The sequence below is a fragment of the Bubalus bubalis genome, chromosome 15, assembly GCF_019923935.1.
Source record: "Bubalus bubalis isolate 160015118507 breed Murrah chromosome 15, NDDB_SH_1, whole genome shotgun sequence".
Lineage (NCBI taxonomy): Eukaryota > Metazoa > Chordata > Mammalia > Artiodactyla > Bovidae > Bubalus > Bubalus bubalis.
In genome coordinates, this window is record NC_059171.1 from 12670935 (window position 1) to 12683498 (window position 12564).

General features: G+C 35.8%; 1 protein-coding gene across 3 annotated transcripts in view; it reads left to right on the forward strand.

Moving 5' to 3' along the window:
* Positions 1–12564, forward strand: part of DPY19L4 (dpy-19 like 4) — a 64868-nt gene that overhangs the window by 7719 nt on the left and 44585 nt on the right. For 2 of the 3 annotated variants that reach the window (XM_006076266.4, XM_044928542.2), the window contains exons 3-6: positions 5322–5446; positions 7795–7885; positions 8158–8279; positions 8386–8531. In XM_006076266.4, coding sequence (XP_006076328.3) covers positions 5322–5446; positions 7795–7885; positions 8158–8279; positions 8386–8531 — 484 coding nt within the window. Of the gene's footprint in view, positions 1–1781; positions 1939–5321; positions 5447–7794; positions 7886–8157; positions 8280–8385; positions 8532–12564 lie in introns of those variants that run through there. The other variant, XM_025265045.3, reaches the window with a different exon arrangement.

Here is a 12564-nt window from a genome sequence, read left to right on the forward strand (position 1 = left end):
CTTGAATACAATTAAGATACGTAACATTTCTCTTATCCCAGAAAATTCTTTTGTATCCCTTTCCAGTAGAGTTCCCCTGTGCCCCCTAAAACAACCACTCTTCTGATATTTTTCAATATTGATTAACTTTGCATGTTATAGAATTTTATGTAAATAGAATCATACAACATACATGCCTTTGTGTCTGGATTCTTTTACTTAGTTCAATGTTATTCTTAAAATGTAATCATTTTGAGATTCATTCATCTTGCTGTAAGAGTTTATTCCTGCTTTTCTAGTTGGATATTTGAGTAATTTCCAGGATTTAGCTATTATGAATAAGGCTGCTATGAAAACTTGTACTGGTCTTTTTGTGGACATCTATTTTTATTTCTCTTGGAGAAGGAAATGTCAAGCTACTCCAGTATTGTCTGGGAAATCCCATGGACAGAGTAGCTTGGTGGGTTACAGACCACGAGGTCACAAAGATTCAGACATGACTTAGCAACTAAACAACAGCAACAACAATTTTTATTTCTCTTAGGTAAATACCTAGGCAAATTGTCGGCTAAGCTTAGAGAGAGACATACTGTCAACAGAGCTGCCAGCCTAGGTTAAGAAGAACCCAACTATTCATGTCTTGAAATGGTGTTTGAATTCCCAACTTTGTACATTCAGGAAGCAGGCCGAATAGGCTGCTCTTAGGGTATCTTTCTTGAGGAGTAAGTGTTTTTTGCCTTTGAAGGGAAGTAGATATTTGTGATGAACGGGGCAAACCTTGATGGATTCTTCAGTTCACAAATATTTTCTCCCTTCCCTGAAAATGCGTTATATGTTCTTTCCCATTACTGTGTTCATTTGGAGTGCCTCTCTGAAACAGAGTGTACTTCCCTACCTCATTGTCAGATTTATATATGTGACTTGCCTGAGCCAATGGACTGTGAGTTAAAGTAGCAGTGTACTTGTTCTAATCAGAAATTGGAAGAGGCATTGTATGTTTTTGCCTGTTCTGATCTTTTCCTCTGTAATGAGAAAAGCATGTCCCAAATAGGGACTGATTCCGTTCTGGAACTCTGAAGATACAAGAAGAGCCACAGCTAATCTAAAATCTGGAATTGAGTGGAGAGTGACTGCTGATCCAAAATCCATAGTAACATGAGTGAGAAACAAATATTTGTTTTCTAAGCCATTGAAAGTATGGGGGTCACTTCTTTACCTACAGCAAAGCCAGCTAATACAGTGATCATTTAATGTTTTGGAAAATACAGTATAAGCAATTGTTCTATTAAGCAATTTAGAGATAGCTACTATAGAACAGTATTTTCCCCCAACTACAAAAATGTGTTTTTAGGATCAAAAATGTGAAAATAGAGAAAAGTATAATAAAAATAAAATATATGCATAATTCTACTAGATAATAGCTATTAAAATTTTAACAAGTACTGCTTATATTTTTTCCATGTATTTGTACTTTTTCCTTTTGTTTATTTTACTTTTTGTGAAATTGAATACTATGTTTCTTTTTTTTTTTTTTTTGGCTGTGTGGCTTATGGGATCTCAGTTCCCTACAAGGGAGTTAATTTGGGGTTGAAACATACAGAAGTTTTTTGATTAGGCCTGTTTGTGACTAATGAACTTAACTGGAAATCAGTCCTTTACTTTCCAGTTTTCCAATTTTAAATGGTAATTTTTTTTTTTTTTTTTTTTGGCCATGCTACACAGCTTGCTGGATCTCAGTTCCCTAACCAGGAATTGAACCCTGGTTGGGCCATGGCAGTGAAAGCCCGAAATTCTAACCACTAGACCACCAGGGAACTCCCATGATAATTTTTAAATAAATAATTTCCAGGACCCAGAGCTCTTTATTTTCTCTAAAACATATATACTTACACACTGAACAGTGATAGCTTGATTCCAGCTTTGACTCTACAGAATCTTCACAAACAAAATAGTACTAAGGTAAGGCATTTATATGTAGGATTTGGTTGAATATATTTTTTGTAATAGCCCTTGATTATCAGGATTAATTTTCATTGTCCAGGAATTAATTTAAAAGATAAAGGAAAAGATACATGTTTAGAAACTGTATAGTACTTTTACCAAATTACCATGTTAGGTAAGTTTTCTTGTAGCCTTTTTATAGATTATGTTGTGTCAACACTACTTTAATTAACTATCTTATATATTTTTGCAAGTATGCTTTTTAGCCCAATAATAATAACTATTATTTACTAAGCTCTTGCTTTGTGCCGGGGCAAACGCTTTCCATTTGCTATTGGAAACAGTAATTGTAAAATAATTGTGTCATGCTGATTCTTTTTAAAAAGCATTTATTTGCATATTTATTTTCATCTTTGGCCAAGTCGATGACTTGTGGAATCTTGGTTCCCTGACCGGGGATTGAACCCTCGCCCTTGGCAGTGAAAACAAAGTCAACCACTGAATCGCCAGGAAATTCTCTGATTCTAATATTTGATTTATTGGGTAGTATCTTTCAAGCATTTTTAATATAGTTTTTATTAATTTACTGATATCTAGCTAGTATTTTCGGAGAAGGCAATGGCACCCCACTCCAGTACTCTTGCCTGGAAAATCCCATGGATAGAGGAGCCTGGTAGGCTGCAGTCCATGGGGTCGCTAAGAGTCTGACACAACTGAGCGACTTCACTTTCACTTTTCACTTTCATGCATTGGAGAAGGAAATGGCAACCCACTCCAGTGTTCTTGCCTGGAGAATCCCAGGGACGGGGGAGCCTGTTGGGCTGCGGTCTATGGGGTCGCACAGAGTCGGACGTGACTGAAGTGCCTTAGCAGCAGCAGCTAGTATTTAATGTCTCTGATGTGCTATGCATACCAGTATTTATTAAATAATTTATTAAGCTGCAGTTTTAGTTTAGCTAAATTCGTAAGTTAACAGGTTTGTTTTTACAAACCTGTCAGTCATTCAGTAACATAACACTGGGCATTGGACCTTGAGGCCTGGGTTTAATTTACTGAATCTTTTTTTTTCCCCTGTAGTTTTATTGAGATATAATTGACATACAGCACTGTATATGCATAATGATTTAACTTGCATACATCATGGAATAATTATCACAAAAGTTCATTAGATACAGAATTAAAGAAATATAAAAAATTTTTTCCTTGAGAACTCTTAAGCTTTACTTTCTTAACAGCTTTCATATATAACATAGCAGTATTAATTATATTTATCATATAGTGCATTGCATCCCTAATACTTATTTATCTTACAGCTGAAAAGTTTGTACATTTTGACTACCTTCATTCAGTTCCCTCTTCCCCACCTCTCACCTCTGGTAACCACAAGTCTGATCTTTTTCTCTCTGAGTTTGTTTTTGAAGTATAATTGACCTACAACAATATGTTTGTTCCTGTTACCAAACATAGTGAATCGATAGTTCTGTAGATTTCAAAATGGTGACCCCCGTAAGTCGCCTTGCCATCTGTTAGCATACAAAGATGTATTCTGTCTACCAGGGGGACAGTGGCCGGGAGGAATTGTTATCGAGTTTGAGATTGATGTGTACACACTGCTGTGTTTAAAATGAATAACCAACAAAGACCTATAGCATATCACTGGGAACCCTGCTCAGTGTTATGTGGCAGCCTGAATGGGAGGGGGGTTTGGGGGAGAGCAGATACATGTATATGTACAGCTGAGTTGCTTTGCTGTGTAACTGAAACCATCAAAGCATTGTTAATTGCCTATACTCCAAAGTAAAATTAAAAGTTTTTTTAAAAAAAGAGATATAATTATTGACTATAGTCCCCACACTGTCCATTTCATACCTGTGATTCATTTATTTTGCAGCTAGAAGTTTGTACGTCATAATCCCCTTCACCTATTTCTTCATCCCCCCACTTCTCTGCTGTCTGGCAACCACCTGTTTGTTCTCTGTACCTGACTTTCTTTCTGCTTTGTTATGTTGTTCGTTTGGTTTTTTTAGATAACACATATAGGTGAAATCATATGGTATTTATTATTATTATACTGAATCTTAATAGCTGTAGAAGGGTTAATCATCCTGTGTGTAGAAAATTCACGTGTTCTCTGCTTTTGACAAGAAGTATTTACATACATATATATGTAACAGTTGTGTATGATGTTTTAAATATATAATCATCAATGGTCATTACCTTGTATAATTCAAAGAGCTATAATTTGTAGTATGTAAAGTATTCCTCAATACAAAATTACTTGATAAGGGAAAAAAATAACAATAGTAATTCTAAATGAACCTGAATTTTTTTCTCTAGATATTTGGTAGTACATTCCTTTTACTCCTTTTTTTAAATTGATAGACTTTTATTTTATTTATTTTTTTAAACTTTTTCTTTTGTATTGGAGTATAGCCAATTAACAAACAATATTGTTATAGTTTCAGGTGAATACTGAGGAAATTCAGCCATAATATACATGAATCCATTGTATATTATTTAATTTTTAAAACTTTTTAATTTATAGAAGAATTGAGTAGATAGTATAGTACAGAGTTCCTATCTTGCACACCTCCCATAAGAATTTTCCCTATTAGTAACATTTTATATTAGTATGGTTCATTTGGTACAAATAATGAATCATTTTATTGATACATTATTTTTGTTTTAGCATCAATAATATATATTATTAATTTTATTAGAGTATACTTGCTTTCAGTCGCTTTAGATACTTTTTTTTTTTTAAGTGGTTGATAGAATATTCCATATACTATCTTGTGTGCTCAGTTGTGTCTGACTCTCTGCAACTGTATGGACTGTAACCCACCAGGCTCTTCTGTCCATGAGATTTCCCAGGCAAGAATACTGGAGTGGCTTGCCATTTCCTCTTCTAGGAGATATTCCCAGTCAAGGGATCAAACCCGCCGCTCTTGCGTTGGCAGGCAGGTTCTTTACCACTGCACCACCTGGGGAGCCCTCAATACATTAACTAAAGTCCATACTTTCCTTAGTGTTCACATAATGTCCTTTTCTGTTAAAAAATAAGGGATCATATTCAGGATACCACATTACATGTAGTTATAATGTCTCCGTAGACTTTTCTTGGCTGTGACAATTTCTCAGACTTCCCTTATTTTTGATGACCTTGACAGTTTGGCAGAGTACTGACCAGGTTTATTGTAGGATACCCCTGTATTGGAATTTGCCGTTTTTCTAGTGATTAGACTGGGATTATGTGTTTTGGGTAGGAAGACCACAGAGTTAGAATGCCATTTTTGTCAAACCACATCAAGGATGCATACTACCTTTGATTACTTTTTCTTTTTAATAGAATTACATATAAATGTCATCCATCACTGATTACTTTTAATATGCCTTTTCAGATATATTATTTCAGCGCTTTGCAAAGATATTCATTGGCTGTCTTGCAGCAGTTACTAGTGGTATGATGTATGCTCTCTATTTATCAGCGTATCATGAACGGAAATTCTGGTTTTCAAACAGGCAGGTAAGAGGAAAAAATTTAGAGCATATGAACATTTGCTACAGTATTTAATATTAATTTAAAAAATGTGTTTTCAAGGGAGCCAAAACATAAAAACACATGGTAATATGACAAGTGTTTTCTTATGTTGTGGCTATAAGCCATTAGGAACAAAATGGTATAGAAGCTATTTTGAGTCATGGTATCAACCTGAAAGGTATAATAGATTGTATTTCAAGGTCATAGAATAGAAACAATGAGGGTGCTTTTCTTCATACAGTTGATTTATCATCAGGGACTTTTAAAAAAATTTTTTTAATTGAAGGATAATTGCCTTACAGAATTTTGTTGTTTTCTGTCATATACCAACATGAATCAGCCATAGGTACACCCATGTCCCCTCCCTCCCGAACCTCCCTCTCATCTCCCTCCCCATCCCACCCTTCAGCCTGTCTCAGAGTCCCTGTTCCTGAGTCACACAACAAATTTATCAGGAACTTTTTTGATGACAGTGAAATGTTATAAAGTCTAGTCAGCTTTTTAGTAGTTTTGGTAGTTTATATAACATTCTGTGGAGGTTTCAGCATCAAAATATTTTAATTTTTTGATTACATGATTAGAATGGGGGTGCTGAAAATGATTAGCAGACATAATGGTATTTATTAAAATGTTGCCTCATATTAGTATGTTTTATGTTTGGTTTTAAATCATGTGTAACCCATAGACATTTGCTATGGTTATATTCATAATTCATTTGGCCTTTGAATAAGTTTGTTTTCAGACTTACCTTTGCAGTCACATATATCTGTAATATGCATTGGCAAAGTTCACAGTGTTACTACTTGACTTTAAAGATTTTTTGGTTTTGTTTTAGGGGAAACTCTTTTGTTGGTGTTCTTATTTTTGAGCGAGTAGTCAAGCTGAGTATATGTTTTTCAGACATTGATTTATCTAACAACACCTAAACATTTAACTGTATTGATTTGACCAAGACTTTTGCAAGGCCTGTTTCCTTGAAAATAGTAGTTTTCAACACTGGATGTGCATTAGATTCATCTGGGATGATTTAAAAACTAACTCACAGATTCTTAGGTGAAGCGGAGAGAGTATCAGGGGTCAATATTGCACAGAGTCTTTCCACGTGATTCTGTTACGTAGGCAGAATTGAGAACAACAAGAGTTTGGTAATCTAGAAGTCATTCATAAAGAACTTTGTTTTCCAGAGCATTGTGATGAGTCAGGGGTATTGGCATCATCTGGGAGCTTTTTCAGAGTTGCAGATTCTCAGGCCACACTTTAGAATCAGAATCTGTCTTTGAATAAGATCTTTAGGAATTTATATGCACATTTAATTTGAGAAGCACTGATTAAGAGTTTACATCTTTGAAATTGTACAAAGAAAATCCTGTATCCATTCATAAAAAATGATTTTCAGGAAATTTATTTAAACTAGTAAACTCTAAATGAGAAAAAAAGAGCTCGATAAAAGGGCTCTAGACCTGGTCAAACAGATCTAGAAAAGATTTTATATGAGATTCACAGTGCATAATGACCACCTAAATTCTGAAGAGTCTTGCAATTAAGAAATTCATTTGACTTTCTTTAATCTAGCCTTTACACGACTTATTTAACCACAGGAATCTTTTGAGATAACACTCCTTTAATCTTAAGAAGTTCTATTGATCAAACTTTGGGGAAACTGCTCTGATATTGTTTGTATCATACACATGATATGATACAATTTTATCAAATTATGATAAAATTATGCGTGAAAATAACTTTCGTTTAAAAGATTATTGATTTGTGAAAGTTTGATTCAGCATGAAAAGCACAGATTTCAGTGTTTTTGACTAGCTATATTCTTGGTTTGTTTATTTACTTTTCTGGAAGTTCATTTGAAAATCACGGATTAGTTATCTGCTGCTCTTCTAAACCCCTAATTATGGGCTTGCTTTTCTGGATACATAGGGAAATGGAATAGTAATAGAAAAATAATACTTTCTTCTTAAACTTATATTTTTATTATGGACTTGTGACACCTCAGCTGTCATTTTTTATTACCTGCCATACTATTCTTGTGCTCCTATGATAATACTTTGGATTTTCCTTCTAGATTTTTCTTATATATAATAGGCAGATAACTTATGAGTTACAATCCAGTTTAAACCTTAGGTGTTTCATTAAAGTGATTGCCAGATTATGGAAAAGTTTAACCTTATTAATATGGCCACTAGTGATTAAAGGAAAATTCAAATATGTCTTTGGATAAAAGGATAAATAAATAACATTAATTTGGAATATGAAGAGAGAAAAAGATCGCAGTTGAAATTTAAGTCACTGAGTATTTAAATAATCATTTAATTTTTTTTTAGGAGCTTGAACGGGAAATCACATTTCAGGGTGATAGTGCCATTTATTACTCTTACTATAAAGATATGTTAAAAGCACCTTCATTTGAAAGAGGTATGATAACTACATTTGTATATTTAATAACAGTGTTTTCCTAAAATAAAGCATTGTTCTTCTGTGTGGAAGCTCTTGAATGTGGAGGTTTGTCTCAGAGTATAGATACTGTGCTTTTTATGTAGTTAATTTAAAAATTGTAAAAAGAAGGCACAGAGTATTATATTTTGATATCCTTCTTGATAATAAAGTATTTAATGACCTCTGAATAACATGTTCAATTTTCATAAAAGCAGAATAAATAACCTGGAGAAAAATTTTTCTGACTTTAGGTGTGTATGAACTGACGCACAATAACAAAACTGTATCTCTGAAGACTATAAATGCAGTTCAGCAAATGTCTCTATATCCAGAACTTATGGCCAGCGTTTTATATCAGGCAACTGGTAGCAGTGTATGTGTCTCTTTTGACTTTAATATTCATTTTCTCACATATTTATGAATATTCAAAATTATATACTGTCATCCTGTTGTCGTCTCCTCTTTTTTTCCCCAATTAGGAGATTATTGAGCCAGTATATTTCTATATTGGCATTGTTTTTGGATTGCAAGGAATATATGTTACTGCTTTATTTGTTACAAGTTGGCTTATGAGTGGAACTTGGCTAGCAGGAATGCTAACAGTTGCATGGTTCATTATTAACAGGTAAGAAAGGTGTTTATAACGAAACTTTACAATTTTTTGTGACTGCAGTAGTCAGAGTTCTAAAAATGGCTCCCCCCCTCCAAACTTTACATGCCCCTAATTCCTACCTGTGAATATGCGATATCGTTCCTGTGGTTGTGTTATGTTGTACAGCAGAGTTGACCTTAAGGTGGGATGATTACCTGGTGGGCCTGTTCTAATCGTGTGAGCCCTTAAAAAGTGAGCAGCTTTCTGTAGCTGGTACAGAAGGGAAGTCAGAGATACTTGAAACGTGAGAATTTGATGCCTTGTTGCTGGATTGAAGTGAGGAGGAAATGAATTCTGCCAACAACCATTGAGCTTGTAGAAGGACTACAAGGCCTGGGTGAGAACTACACCCCCAAATGCTGCTTTGATTTTAGCCTTAGGAGATGGTAGCCTTAGCCTTAGACTTAGCCTTAGCAGAACAGAGAATCCAGCCACACTGTGCTGGGTTTGTGAGCTAATAAATTTGTGTTCTTTCAGCCACTACATTTCTGGTCATTTGTCATGCAACAGCTGAAAAATAAAACACTCACCTCTACCTCTCTTTTTTTTCAAACATAGCAACATTGGCATACATGGATACACCTCCTCTTTCTTCATTTATTTAAAATTGATGACATGGCTTCATGAAAAGAAGGAAGAGGCATCAGCTATATCAGTTTTAAGCCAACCACTTTATTAATTTATGAATTAATAAATCCATTAATTTGGATTAATGTGTGCTTTAGATTAATAACTCTATTCCTTTTGGTGATCAGAGGAGTACCACTTCTTTAATAGTGAAGTACAAAGAGAGAAGGGGATTGGGTTTCTTTGAATTAGAGGGCTAAAGTTTTCTTGGCATTGGTCAGTGTCAAAAACTTGTTTTTTCAATGACCCTTGTTTTGCTTTTGAAAAGTACTTCCTCTACACAGCATTTTCTCCCCTTAATACTTAATGTGATTAAATTTTAGAATATGAGACATTTCTTTTGTTATACATTTTCCTTTGGCAACTGCCAAATGAAAAATATGATACTTCCATGTTATTGAGATTCAGATATGGGCTATATTTATAACTGGGCTTTGTTTAGGGTCATATGCTGGCAACAGTTGATGTAAGGGATTTGAAAAATCTTCCTTAGAGCCTTCCCTGGTGGCTCAGTGGTAAAGAATCTGCCTACCAATGCAGGAGACATGGGTTTGATCCCTGATCTGGGAAGATCCCACATGCCGCCGAGCAACTAAGCCCTTGCACTGTAGCTACTGAGTTTGTGCTCAGGGCCAGGAGCTGAAACTACTGAGCCCATGTGTCCTGGAGCCCATGCTCCACAACAGGGAAGTGCTACCGCAGTGGAAAGCCCGTGCACCACAACTAGAGAGCAGCCCCTGTGCACCACAGCTAGAGAAAGCCCATGCAGCAGTGAAAACCCAGCATAGCCAAAACCAAAACAACCTTCCTTAGTGGTTTTCAAGTATAACTTGCCAGCTTTATGAGTCAAGTATGTTTCTTCTTAAAAGTACAGGGATGGGGGGCTTTCCTGGTGGCTCAGTGGTAAGAACCCACCTACTAATGCCAGAGTCCGGGGTTTGATCTTTGGGTCAGGAAGATTCTTTGGAGAAGGAAATGGGAACCCATTACAGTATCCTTGCCTGGGAAATCCCATTGACAGAGGAGCCCAGTAGGCCATGTAGTCCTTGGCATTGCAAAAGAATTGGATAGTTGGACACAACTTAGCAACAAAACAACAATTATTTAAAATAGAGACCTTCTAAAAGGATTGCTTTCTAGGCTATCTGATGTATAAATAGATCAGCCCCAAACTTAAGAACAACGAACATTCTCTCTCACCGTTTCTGAGGGTCAGGAATCCAGAGCGGCTTATCTGGGTGGTTCTGGCTCAGGGTTCCATGTGAGACTGAGTCAGTAATTGGTTGGGGCTGTAGTAATCTGAAGGTTTGACCGGCCTAGACCATTTTTACTTTTCACTCATGTGGCTTTTGCAGGAAGCCTCAGTCCCTCACTGGGTGTTGTCTTGGAAGGCCTTAGTTTCTCATCATGTGGACCTCTGCAGAGGGCTGGTCACAACTTGGTTTAAGGTGAATGATGCAAGAAAGAGTGGGGGTGAATGTGTCATAGTGGAAGCCAGGTGTCTTTTGTAACCTAACCTCAGAAATGATAGAACATCATTCTGCCATATTCTGTTGGTCATATAGATTGCCCATGGCACAACGTGGGAAGTGGCTACATGGGTTGTTAATACCGGGTTGCTGTTCAGTCGCTAAGTTGTGTCTGACTATCGTGACACCATGGACTGTAGCCTGCCAGGCTCCTTTGTCCATAGGATTTCCCAGGCAAGAATAGTGAAGGAGGTTGCCATTTCCTTCTCCAGGGGATCTTCCTGACCTAGGAGGCAGGGGCTATTGTGAACCATGTTGGAGACTGGCTTTAATACTCATTTCATTTAATCCCTAGATCTTTCTTCATCAGAAGTTCAAAGAGAAAGACCAGGCAACTTTTCCATGTAAAAATAACAGCAATTAAAAAATAAATAAGACTCCCTGTCAAAATATTTTAAACATCTTAGTGAGAATTGTAACAAAATTGCCTTATTATAATTCAGTTGCCTTATTTAATGACACAATAAATATATCCTAGGTAGCTGGACCAGGAGTTAGGTAGAAAAATTAATCTGATATATCTCTGTTAAAATGTATCTTTTAGCAATTTAGAAATTCTTAGCAAGTAGTTTTTCTATATGTTTGTTTTGTGTTGTTTATTTTTTGGTATATATTTTTCTTCTGTTTTTTTGGCCACATGTTGCGTGGCTTTGGGATCTTAGTTCCCTGACCAGAGATTGAACCCACCTCCCCTGCAGTGGAAGCAGAGTCCCTGGACCACCAGGGAAGTCCCATGTTGGTATATATTTTATATGGCAAAATATATTTTAATGCCAAGAAAGAATATGCTATCTTTTTTATTCATCAGCTTTGGTTTATATATGATTGCCTGGAAAAGTATAAAAAGACATGAGTTATTCCACTGTATTTTGAGTATTAGTTGTGTTCTTAATGACATTTTGTGTTCCTTAATATTAGAATTAGAAGGCAGGATAGTAAAAAAGCTCCTGTTTGTTCAAATTGAAGGATGTAGGCATACTAGAAAATTCAAGACAATTTCAGGAAGTAGCACTGTGTATACAGTAGTGGGGAGAAGTAAGATGATTCCCTCTGAATAGTCTTATCACCAAAATGGGGTAATATGAATCCAATCTTCATGTATAAAGAATACAGAAATTGCTCTTGGTCCTCACTAATCTTCTCATCTCAAATATATACGAGAAAATCACTTTCAGTGGACCCAACTTTGTATTTGAAGAGCAAAAAAATTATATCTGATTAAAAGTCTATACTAAGTTTAATCTTTGGCCAAAAAACGATTACTAAACACATTGGTGATTAATAAAAGGTAAAATGCAAGGAATGCACATGTAGCGGAGATGACAGAAAACAGTGGTAACATGTGGTGCTGTATCTATAATAATCTTATTGGAATACTCCAGATACTTGTGGAATTATAAGGTTTTCAATTTTAGATTCCAGTTTTTCTGAGGAATTTCATTTTATTCAAAAAAGTAATTTTAAAAATAAGGGAAGATTTCACTGCCTCAGTAGTATTATTTGTAATAAAATGAAAGATTAGAAAACAACCTAAATATAAGGGAACTAATAGGTAAACTATAATATGTCGATGCAAGAGAACATATAGCTATTTGAAATGATACTAATATTGCATAGGTATTTTTCAGCTTTCACACATGATACATAGACATGCCAGGCTGTTTTTCACATCTAATCTAAATCAGTGTTTGTGAGCTTCCCTTTTGGCTCAGTGGTAAAGAATCCACCTGCCAGTGCAGGAGACATGGGTTCCATCCCTGTCCCGGAAAAACCGGTGGGCCACAGCTGTTGAGCCTGTGCTCCAGAGCCTGGATCCACAGCTTGTGAGCCCGCCTGCTGCAACTGCCGGA